At 47.7% G+C, this 12,250-nt stretch overlaps 1 protein-coding gene across 1 annotated transcript; it reads right to left on the bottom strand.

Moving 5' to 3' along the window:
* Positions 1–629: 629 nt before the first annotated feature.
* LOC119097520 (cytochrome P450 2B19) lies at positions 630–5,584 on the bottom strand. The gene is made up of 2 exons (XM_037220556.1): positions 5,445–5,584; positions 630–2,437 (listed from the first exon to the last, which is right to left on the bottom strand). Exons 1-2 carry the CDS (start codon positions 5,527–5,529, stop codon positions 1,068–1,070), a joined length of 1,455 nt encoding a protein of 484 aa, XP_037076451.1. The 5' UTR covers positions 5,530–5,584; the 3' UTR covers positions 630–1,067.
* Positions 5,585–12,250: the final 6,666 nt, after the last annotated feature.

The following is a 12,250-nucleotide window of genomic DNA, read 5'->3' on the forward strand; positions in this document are numbered from 1 at the left end:
TATGTGGTATGATTTGTTGCGACGAACAGACACCACTCGTGCTGCCCACGAGCATATCACAGCGGTAACGTTCTAAGAAGACGAACCGGTCTGAAAGGAAAGCAAATGTGTATTTCGACGACAAGCCCTTTCATTTTCAAGTTCTGCGTACTTCTTCCACTTCATTCACACTTTCTCAATCATACAACAGCACCGCCAACACCTCTCTGCAGATAACCTTCCGACGTTTATTTGGCATTAGCATTCAACGCGATTGGTAAGTCGCTGCGGCGGGTGAGCCGTAGCCACTTCCACTTCCGTGGCCTTTCGTCCTTTTAATGCCGCGCGCTGTGATAATTGCAAACGTTCATGGCTGCTGACAGCATTCATACCTAATCAACACGCGAATGTAACATATGCTCACCACTACAACCACGGTTGGCAGAGGTATTTGATTATGATATTTGGCTCGCTCCATTCAGAGGCGTGGCTTCGCGAAATGAGTTGCGGAAGGTGGAGGGGCGGGCTCGACAGTGAAAAATTGCCCAGCCCACCCCAAAAATATGCCAATAAACAAGTTTCTCCCAAAAACTGAAATGGAGCCGAAAATATGCCATTCACCCCAATTCACCCCAAAAATATGCCAATAAACAAGTTTCTCCTGGGATGCCGCCCATTTTCTCCCCAAGATTTGGGGAACTGAAGCCCAAGTTGGGGGGGGGGGGCTCAAGCCCCCAACTAAATAGGAAACTACACCCCTGGCTCCATTTCAGTTTCAACTTACTATTACTCTCACATTAACTTACTATCCGCTCTAACCCTCATAGTCATCATATAATTAAGTCACTCTTGCACTCATGTCAGGCTAAAAATGGTTTGCTGAACTGAGTAAATATGCTTATTTTGCTTTTGCCCACTGAGTTTTGCCAGTGCACAATGTCAGCATGGCACAATAGTCGGCATGTCGGCATGTCAACTTGGCACCGTGGGCATGCTTGCTTGTCTACCATTTGAATCGTTTTAGTTTGACATAAATGGAAACACAGAGCTTCATGAACGCATCCGAACCAAATCATTGCTGCTTGGAATCAGCGCCTCTCCACGATCAACGAATACTCCTTCGGTTCATTGATGAGGGCCCTGTTCTGGTTAATACCGAAGTCGTGCGTGAAGCCGTCGGGGAAGCGCAGCCGGAACTTGTGCACCACCGTGGTGACGAAGAGGAAGAGCTCGGCACGCGCCAGCGCCTCCCCCAGGCAGGCCCGCTTGCCCACGGAGAAGACCATAAGGGCGCGGTTCGGCTGCAGCTTGCCCTCGGCGTCCAGGAAGCGCTCCGGCCGGAACTGGGCCGCGTCCGGGAACAGCGCCTCGCTCTGGTGCACAGCCGTGAACAGGGGGAGGACCTGCGCGCCCCGCGGCACCGTGTAGCCACCCAGCTGGAACTCTTCGCTGCAGAGGTGCATCATCCCCGTGGGCGCGACGTCGCCCAACCGCTGCGTCTCCATCAGCACGGCCTCGGTGAACGGCAGCTGCGGCCGGTCGGCGAGCGTGGGCGCGCGCCCCTCGCCCACCACCCGGTGCAGCTCGGAGGCGAGGCGCTCCTGCACGTCGGGACGCGCGCACAGGAAGCAGAAGGCCCAGCGGAGCGTGGTGGTCGTCGTGTTGGCGCCGGCGAAGAAGAGGTCGATGATGGTGCGCAGGAGGTGGCTGTCAGTGAAGAGGGCTGGGTTTCTGCTCTGCTCCTGCAGGAGGCAGTCGATGTAGTCGCGCGGCTCGCTGTCCAGGTCGACGGTACGACGGTGCTGGTCGAGCGCCGGCTGCAGCAGGTTGTCGATCGGGTAGTGAAAGTATTTGAGGAGCCGGTCCAGTCCGGTCATACGGTGCGGCAGCTTCAACAGTGCCGGCATGGCCGCGAAGATCACGAAGCGGTCCGCGATTTCGTTCATCTTGTTCAGGTTGTCCATTACCATCAGAATTCTGGTGTCTTTAATGTCCAGGTTTTCTCCAGCCACGATTCCCCAGAGAATGTTGAAGACAGCTACATTCATACTGTTGTCGAGCAATATAGGCTTCCCCTCACTGGGAGCTAACACAACGTTGATGAAGTCATTGATCTGGTCCTGCATGACAGCTTCCAACCTTGACTTCCCCATGCCAAAGTTCCTCAGATGAAAGAGGGTGAAACGACGCGTAAGCCGCCAAAGGTCACCACTAGAGAAGATAATTCCTTTGTCGGCGTAGAGCAGCTTGAAGAATTCGTTGGTGGATTTGTCACTCGTTGTTGCTTTGTTCAAAGCCTCCCTGATCAGTTCTGGGTCTGAGAGAACAATTAACGTTTCTGGACCAGCGTTGACCTTGAAAATGGGGCCGTATTTCTTAAACCATTTCATGTACGTCCGTTCCCGGTGCCGCCAGTCTATGGAGAGGGCCTGGCCGATGAATGGTGGACCCCTGGGACCTGGAACAATGTGGGACCGTCATTGGTGTGTCATGTGGAACTCTCGAGGATGTGCAAGTTCCGGAAGACTGGATTCCCCGGAAATTAGATGTAAGCCCGATGAGCGGCGAGACATACAACCTAAAAGGTCAGATATTAATGCGATTGATCTTTTAACTCCTCGGCCTACGAAGAAAACCTTGGATCCTCCCTCTAAAGTTCCCCGGAATAATTTGTGAAAGGTGTTGAGCACGGTACTTTAATATGGTACAATATGAGCACGGCGCACGGTACTAGAATATTCATATTCATTACAGATTTGACGCTACTTTTATCTCCCAAAGTCTCCATAACACAGGGAATGCCACACATTTGAAGATTCGAAGCAAGCATTAGACGTAATGGAATAAGCTCATCTATAACTATTGGTTTACTTTTAAGAGGAAAAGACTGCTCTAGACAACACAGTTTCTCTGTTTAGCAAATATGCTTCTGAATGCGTCATTGTTTGATCACCACATCACATCTTGCAAAACATTGATTGAGAGCCAATAAACGGACGCTATATCTGGAAATCATGCTCAAGAATGCCAGATATGAACGACTCGACAAACATATTTTTCTTGGCCTTGATCGCCGCATGGCTAGTGGAATGGCAGCATTTGAATGACGTTATTATGGCGTGATAGATGACTGCATTACCTTGAAATAGTGTCGCCAAAATTATTTTGCACATTCGCGGGTCCAAAACTCAGAACCGGTAGAAGCTTAGGTTTTTAGAAGGGCAGGACTGTGAACTGCATTGGATGAAGCTCAAGAGGATTACTTTGGTTCAAAACCCCATATACATGTGGAGCACTCTCTTTTATGGCACAAATCTGGCAGCTCTGGAAGATAACTCGAACGTCCTCTTGCCCACTGCCCTTCATGCCTGTGACGTGACATGGCGTATCACAGATCACATCTGTCCATATTCACTTGTGCCCCTCGGACACAGATTGCCAGGGAGTACTGAAGGCCCCTTTCAGGCAGGGACTAAAAGACTGACACATGAACCAGACACGCTCGTTCTCCGAAGCATCTCATCTGATCACCTCGGAACCTCCACCAATCGATTCAGTGCAGTGAGGTGAGTAATGGGATGATAAGATCATGACCTGACCTGTGGTCAAACGCCTCCAAAACGTGGAGGGGAAATTTCACACGCAAAAGCTGACAATACAGATTTCAGAACCTTCTACGCTAATCGCTGTAAGATATTCATCATTGGATGCACCGTACCTGATTCTCTATGGGGGCCGCAAATATGGTGCCGTTCACAATTATACCTTTTCCTTTGTATGTGGAATCTCAAGAAAGCATGCAACTTGGTTGGGCTGGCGTTATTAGGTCAGTGACGTCCTTTGTTATTCGAATTTCGGCGGATGTGTTCTGCTGAAAGTCAGGTGCTGAATGGTGCATAGTGTCGGGGATAGATACCGCATAGCATGGGCGTAGGAGCAGGGAGGACCAGTGGGCCATGCCCCCCCCCCCCCCACCCCCACACTTTTCAAGGTGGGGCCAGCACTGTTAACTGCCCCCCCCCCACTTTTCAGATAAAGGTTGCATTTGGCTTACTTTTGCACTGCATTAAACATGCATGCCGATTTACCTAGTTCACCAGCCATCTCCCTTAAGATGCGTTATCTTTTTCGTTTGTCCATTGGCCACCACTTAGTGTTACAGCCACAAGGCCGGCGCCGCACTGTCTGGAGACTACAACGCCGGGCGTCGAGGCCGTTATTGCTATGATTTGCGAGCACGCATGTTCAACACCATATTACGTAGATATATTATCAGTGATCAGCTCTGACAGGATCTTGAGCATTATAAGATGAACATGGGCTAGCCATGCTAACACAAATTATGAACCCCACTTCATCTGCAATCTACAGTCAGGGAGAGCTGAATATCTCAAGGATATATGTTACATTACGATTACATTTACGATTACGATTACGGCTGTCCCAAGTGTGCCGAAAACGGAATGTCTTGTGCAGTGTTTTGTGTGTCTTTGCTCACCCAACACGAAGGCGATGCCCTTGCATTTGCGCGCAAAATATGTACAAATGTTGTTGTAATGTGCACAACTGCAAAAATCTTAAAAAATGTCTGCGCGCTTGGGCACTAAAAAAACAATGACCCATGGCCTCGTGACATACACCACAACTTCTTGGCATGTCCTATCGAACAGTGAAGGTTGGGAGATGATCCGATAAATAACTTTTGACTGAGTTGTCTGCAAGGAAGAATGTTGGAATTTGTGAAATTTGATGAATTTTGACATGCCATAGCAACCTAATTTTTGACGGCAACAGGGAATCAGGTATGGTACATCCAATGGCCAGGTTTTCACAACAACCAAAGCAGTAGGTTCTGAGATCTGAGTTGTCTGCTTACGCATGCGAAATCTTCCCCTCACGTTTTGGCGGTGTTCTACCCCAGATTAGTGCATGATATTGCCACTTCATTCAACGCATTTGATAAATTAGTAAGGGTTTCAAGGCGATCAGTGTAGCTGTTTCGGAGGACGAGCGTGTCTGCTTCATACGTCGGCTTTTTAGCCCCTGCCCCTTTTCAGCATGGTCGTCACGTGTTTGTATTTAAACGTGGACATAGCCAAGACAGTCGCTTTTGGTAGCTGCAGCGAAATAACACAGTTGTTATGTCTAAACGACCGATTCTAAATGTCTTCCCTTCATACCCCTTCAGAACAATGCCACCCGAAAGCGACTTAATGTGTGTGAACAGACCCGTTTCAAGAAACCTCATCGCTTCCCAAACCGTTCCCTGTAAACATCACCAGAGGTCGGTCGGGTTTAGAGGGTTAACACTGGCCAAACATCAGCTGATCGCCGGGCTTAGGAGCCTCATCAACGCCTGTACGCAACAAGCATTGACCCTCCGCACCCGTGTCGGCGGTGCGACATACCGCGAAAATTGGAGGGCCTGCGCGCGCCACCGGCGGCGGCGGTCGTGGCCCACTCACCCGGTGGATGGTGACTGGTCCTTAGCGCGCTGTGAACCGCGTACGTAACCAGCGCCAAGACGAACACCAGTACTGCCGTCAGCATGCTGTTCGGAGTTCCCTCACAGTCTCGCTCTAACCCGTCGACTGCCCCGATGAGATTGAGGTGCCCTCGAGCTCTGCTCACCGGCGTCGTTCACAGATACTTGCCTGGCGTAACCAAACGAACGGCGTCAGATGAGCGCTGAGGATGACGCAAACGAGGCTTGACTTTGACCTTCAAACTCCGCAGCAGATGCTGTGCGCCTGCTCGACCGGATTTTAGAGTGGAACGCCGGCCGCGGGTTGCGGTTGCCGTGCTTGTCTGAAATGAATTGGAACTGCCCGAAATGTTGGTGTTGAGGCAGTGGTGTCAATTTATGCGTTTTGACGACGGGCAAGTCATATTCAAATTTCGTATAATAAAAAACTAGTTAATTTGAGCAGCTATTAGTCGTGCAGGGGCGGATCTAGAAGGGGGCACTGGAGGCACGTGCGCACTCTTCTGTGGTGGCCATGGGCGGGGGCACGGATTTTTACAGGAGGGACGGGGACTGGGTTAGTTATGGATGGCTAATGTCATTATCGTACTCCAGAGCTTTTCAGTCTAACATTTCGAGCCTTTGCGCATCTTATGGCCTTAGGAGTGTAAAATCTATCGCATCGTTTATCCGCTCAACAGCTGCTGTTTTTATCTGGCGGTGAAAGCAAACACGATTTTTTCTATTTCTGGGACGTGTTCTTGTGTCGGGAGATGCGCTGCTTTACACGACAAACATTTATGTTTTCTGTTTATGGGACGGTAAACATCCGGCTACATTAATGAGCCCAGTGACGGGGTTTGAAGAGCAAGTCATTCGGTTGAATACCACAGCCTACTCCAGTATAATTTTTCATCATTGGATAAAGGGCACAGTATCCCGTGTAGAAACAGTGGTGCTTTACTTAAGTTACTATTTTTGCGTGACCCGCGAGCGGCGTGCGAAAATGTTGGTCTGAATTCGGTGGCGTACCACATTTCTTTCCGTCCAGCTATGTCGCGGCAACAACAATCGTAATCAGCAACATCCTAATGGTCAATGCTGCTCAACAACGCTCAATTATTTTCAATAACTCATAAATAGCTCACTTTGACCAATGTTTTCATGATCTTGGTGCTAAAAGCAACTTGTTTCAATCATATATGTTTCAATCAAGCATAAAATGCGTTCCTTAAATAACGGCCGGGTCAAGTTTGTTGTAATTGTGGTATAGAAAACTTTTGTGGTATTAATAGGATTGCCACATGCTTCATTGTGATCAAATCACTGTTGCGCGCCTGATGTGTGCTGATTACATGATATCCATCCATTAAACGCATGGACGTCTTGTAATTTAGCCAATTTAATTCCGTGAGGGCTAGTTCTTTAACAGCATACCAAAGTGCTAAATGACCAGCCTACAAAATAAGATGGATTGAAATGTGCAACGTTATTTATTACCTAATGGTAGCATGCTCTGCCGCGCACGGAAGAGTGCTTCCCCCTTGCAGTCTCAAAGTCTGATTGAATTCCGAATCGATGAATTCCCCACGGCGTCGCCACCAGAGCCAGCTATCAAATCCCGATTTATTTTCGCACAGTTCAAAAAAGAAAAAAGCTAATTTTGCGCTTTGTGTCGTGCGTTTCTAATGCAGCGTCCTGCTCAATAAGCATCAAATATTGAAAGAAGTAGGATTCGATCTTCTCTCCTCATGCCGCTTCATCCTGCACCTTCGCGACGCCCCACATGTGAGGGGCTTCACGCACCAGCCATAAGCGGGCATAAGTGCCAACCTAATGAGGCTTCGTACGAGTGCCGAGTACATACCTCACATGGTTGCCGGATTAAACAGTTGAATGGAAGAAGTCAAACGAAACACGCCGGCCGCAAATATTCGAATGGGATAAAAGTCCACAGGGATAAAGGTCAGATCGGAAAAATTTAAGGACTGAACGTCCAAAGGGATAGAAGTCGATCCAAAAAGCGAAACGAAAAAGTCCAGGCACAACATTTTGAAAAGGATGCAAGTTGACAGGAAAAAAGTAGAATGAAGGATTGAAGGACAAAAAGTCGAAAACGATGAAAGTTGACACGGACGCAAGTCGAATCGGAAAGAAGCAGGAGACAAAGTGTGGAAGGGGACACTGTGAAGGGCCAAACTGGAAACAGTTCATTGGACAAAATATGTGCATAATTAAGTGCTGTGGATTGGGGTAAATATGAACAAACACATCATAAAAGGGATTGAAGACAAAATGATCCTCAGCACGTGGTTTTCGGTATGGAAGGGATGGCCCTATTGCACTCGGATGCTCCCGTGGATCCAACGGATTCAGCTACCTCGCATGCCTTGGCCCTTTTATTAACAAACAGATGCCGTCACGAGCCAGTGCTCACGTCTGCATGTTTTCACGCGTGTTATATGCTGACCTTCATACCTGACGCAAGGAGAGCGGAGTTCGTTGCATTCTTAAATTAATTGTTGTATTGTATATAAAACTGTGGCAGAAATGCATGACTTCGTCCAACACCCGGTTGCCACATCAGGTTGAAAGATTCCCTTAAAGTTGTCTCCGCAGACAGCCACGGTCTGGCTTTGAACTCACAAGGTACATATGATTTGGCATACCAAAAGCTCCGCTATTGAACTGCCTGCAGCTGTACAAAGTTTGTCGTGGCTACGCCACAACGTTCGGAAGTTATTCTGTAAAAAATTTCCGTGGTCAAATTGACCAGCTGGGGGCCAAATTGACCCCTCCCCTCTCCGCCTCCTCACCCAAGTGCGTGGTAAAGCTGAACGAACTGAAGACACACTTTCCTCCTTCAGCCTAAGGCACAGAGACTACAAAACAAAGCTTAATAAGCAGACTTTATCAAAGCTTAATAAGCAGATCTATGTACCCTACCTTGTGATAAAAGTCTCATACAGTGCACGCGTCGTGTATGTAACGCATGCTTTTGTGACCGTGATGTAAAACACGCAGCTGCTGCGACTGGTAACCTTAGTATGAATTTACAAGATAACAAACGACATATCTAGATTAATAAGATGTGCTCTTCGTGATTCATGTCCGATTTTGAAACTTCACTTTCGGTTTACCTTGACTTTAATACCTTCATTGAAAACTCGTCTGGAAATGGGCTCCCTGCTATATGGCGTCCCATCCCCATTACTTGTTTATATATATATATATATATATATATATATATATATATATATATATATATAGTTTATAAATATGAATGAGCTATATTACCCATGAGTCATGAGTATTACCAACGACGACTCGGACGACGACGGAATTTCGTTGTCATTGCCCTCCGTTCCGCTGGCCCAGTTGGTTATAGTGCCTGCCTTCTGATTCTTCCACCCGTGGCGGGGTGGGTTCGAATCGCTCCAGGCGCTAGCTACTTGCCGTTGATAAGTATGGCCTGCAGCCGGTGGCAGTGGATGCGCTTGAGGTCAGGAGGCATCAGAGGCAGGACGGGCCATGCCGAGCGTTGCGTCACGTTAAGGTTTCGCCACCAAATTCTGCCATGGACCTGGAACTGCCCGATCGGATGGTAGGGGTCAGAGCTCAAACAAGTAATACATAGCGTAGCCTCTGATCCCAGGAATGCATCCATTAAAAAACTCGAAAAAATGCACATCTGGAGAATTTGCTTATGTAGGTGCCTTGCATGAAAGCGCAAGTATATGAAATCTTTGCCGCACCATGAGATCATTGCCGTACTCCACAAATGACAATTTGTAGGAAGATTTTGATGAATTTTGCTTTTTAAGGTATATTTCAATCGAGCATCGTCACATCTTCGAACGATCGTCTTTCCAAAAGCGCTGATGTGAAGAAGTTTCTAGTTAGAACGCAGACAAGCCTTGTCTTAGGCGTCAGCCGGGCTTAGCCGAGAGGACGTCCCTGCGGTGTCCGTCCTTCCTGCCAGGGTGAGAGGCAGGCGATGTCACATAGCGCCAGCAGCTGAGCGCGTTTCAAAACCCTAATGGCGACGAAGACGGCTGATAGAGGACGGAAGTCCTTCCTCTTAAAGTTTCCGGGCTTAGGAAAAGCACGCACACACAAAACGATGGAGAGGAGCGGCGTGAAATATCACGAGCCTGCTTTCATACCATCCGTTGCGTGCTCGGGGACCAATTTGAAGCTTAACACGCGGCCGGATGGCCGGCTAGATACCCTTCGCTCGGGCGGCAGGGGTCAATTTGACCCCCACTGAGATCTCGGGAACTAAAAGAGCTAGAGACACCAAATTTACGAAGTATGTTAACCCGTACGTGAACTCACTTAGGTCAAATTTTCAGGTTCCTAGGTCATGATCTTCGTGTCAAAAAGGTCAAACAAGGTCAAGTTCCAGGTTGGTCTCCAAAGTGCCCCCAGAACCTAGACAACCGTTTCTAAGCGAAAGATCACATGATCATTCAAGGCCAGTGAACTTGTTTAACCTTTTGAAGGTCAAGGTGAGCAAAATCATACAAGATTGTTTTGAGTTTTGCATTTGACTAAGCGACAAAGATTACGCTAGCAAGCATGTTCCTAAAACAAAATGTTGACATGAGTCATTTTAGGTCAATGGCCTATTGGGACCTTTAAGAAGTCCTTGGAAGATGTATTATGCGGTTCCTGCTATCAATAAATTTGAAATTAGCACCAGAAGCTATCCCATACAGCAAGCCCTAGAGTAACAAAACAGGTTTGTTTTGACCTTGGTATGACCTTCATACCTGACCTTAGATCAATGCTATTTGCTCATTCAGCCGTTATGTTGCCTAAGAAAGCATCTCAGAGATGTATGGCCTCGTCTAACATTTCGTTGTTGGATTAGATTAAAGGATTTCCTAGAAATTGCCTTCGCTGAAACCAAGGCCTGACTTCGACCTGCCATAGGTCAGCGACCTTACAAGGTACATCTAAATTTTAGATGTCATACGATCTACTATTCAATTTTCTACAGTTATGCAAAATTTGGTGCGGCTACGCCGCGAATGTTCGGAATCCATTCTGGGAAACTCTTCGAGGGGATCAATTTGACCCCGCCCCACCCGAGCGCGTGTTGAAGCGAGTCACTGCGTTGCCCGATATCAGTCTAACGCTAAGGCCTTAAAGTTGGAACCCTCAACTTGGCTGGGCTTGGAGAGATTTGGTGAATATTGTAGGTGCGTTCCGCATGTGTTGCGTATGCATTTACTGGTTTTATTTAATCTTTCAGCATTCCATGCTTTTAAAACTTGCGCTGGAATGGCCTTAAATGAGTATTCCGACAGCGACTGGCCAGACTGGCTGGAACTATCTCCAGATTGTTGCACTTAAGTGACTTTGCCCGTATTGATTGCATCATTGCTAATCAGACGCATTCGAAAAACGCTTCACAGCTTTGGATTCCCGAAACTTCTTTCATTTGTTAAATAGAATAATTGAAGTAAAAGTCGAGTAAACATAAAGTGATAAAGGAGGATAGATGAACTACATTTATTTCAGTCTAGCCTCTGTCAATGACCTGATATACATATGATCATGTCATATATACAATGAACTAATAACGACCTAATAATGCCGTTGACAATTGCGAATTACATTTTATGATATGCAAGGAAATGTTAGGGCGTCGCTAAGTGGGCAACAGGGAACATAGCCCCCTAAGCAAGGAGATCTGCACTAGGTGCAGGGCGATTCCGCAGCAATAAGGTCAAGTTTGCAAGTTTTCGGAGAGCATCTAGCGTCTGGACCCCCCCCCCCCCTCCCGCGAGAAATATTTTGGCCACTTACTCGTACTAAAGATTTTACGAACATTACGCCGCTTCATTTTCACGGCGCGCCCGAAAATCTATATGGGCCACAAATGTGGCCCAACATCCGGGTACAGGATTTCAACGCGTACTGCACATGAAAACATGCAACCAAAATTGTGCTTTGTTTTACGTCCATTACGTCGCAACATTTCCCCCACGTAACCTAACGATACTCAATTTCATTCCTTCCTTTCTTCTTTTCAAGCTCGGGACATTTGTATGTCTGGTGGCGCGGAAGCTACGTATACCAACGCTGCGGAGGCGCAGAGGCGCGGCACCACCAGAGGGGTGCGTTCCCTTTGGTGGCGCAATCAATCGCTTTTGTCAAACAATCGAACAAATGCGTTTTCCAGTCTAAAATAACAAGGGGAACTACCCCCTCCCCCATTTCCCGGGAGACCAAGCACAGGTCGCGTTCGGTCTATTGTCAGCTTGTCAGCACCAGTCACAGCTCAGTTTTCGCTCTACGTCACGTCATGTGACCACAAAGTCACGTGGTCTGTAACATCATGCGCCGGCTGGCGAGGGTGCTAGGATTTTGCCAGCCCGTCAGCATGAAGTGAACGCGCCACCAGATCAAAAATCCCTCTGACAAAGAAGCGGGAGTTTGGTTCAATTTGGGAGCTTTAACGTTGGCGAGAGGAGGGACTAAAAGGCCAAGTAAACCTGTTGACAGCCCCATGCTTCAAGTCTATAGCACCGCTCATCATGAAACCTTCACCAATCGATGCACCATAGTCGATATCCCATTCTGTCTAGAACACGGTGACCTTGAGTCAGATTAAGGGTCACCAAAAACGGCCAAATCTACCAATATTGGCTGCGGAAAACCCTATGCTTCGAGCCTATGACACTGATCAGAGTGAAACCCTCACCAATAGATGCACCATAGTCGATATCCCACTCTTTCCAGTACACGGTGACCTTGAGTCAGGTTAAAGGTCACCAAAAACATCCAAAACTGCCA

Source organism: Pollicipes pollicipes, unplaced genomic scaffold (genome assembly GCF_011947565.3).
Source record: "Pollicipes pollicipes isolate AB1234 unplaced genomic scaffold, Ppol_2.1 Scaffold_2543;HRSCAF=2982_pilon_pilon_pilon, whole genome shotgun sequence".
Lineage (NCBI taxonomy): Eukaryota > Metazoa > Arthropoda > Thecostraca > Pollicipedomorpha > Pollicipedidae > Pollicipes > Pollicipes pollicipes.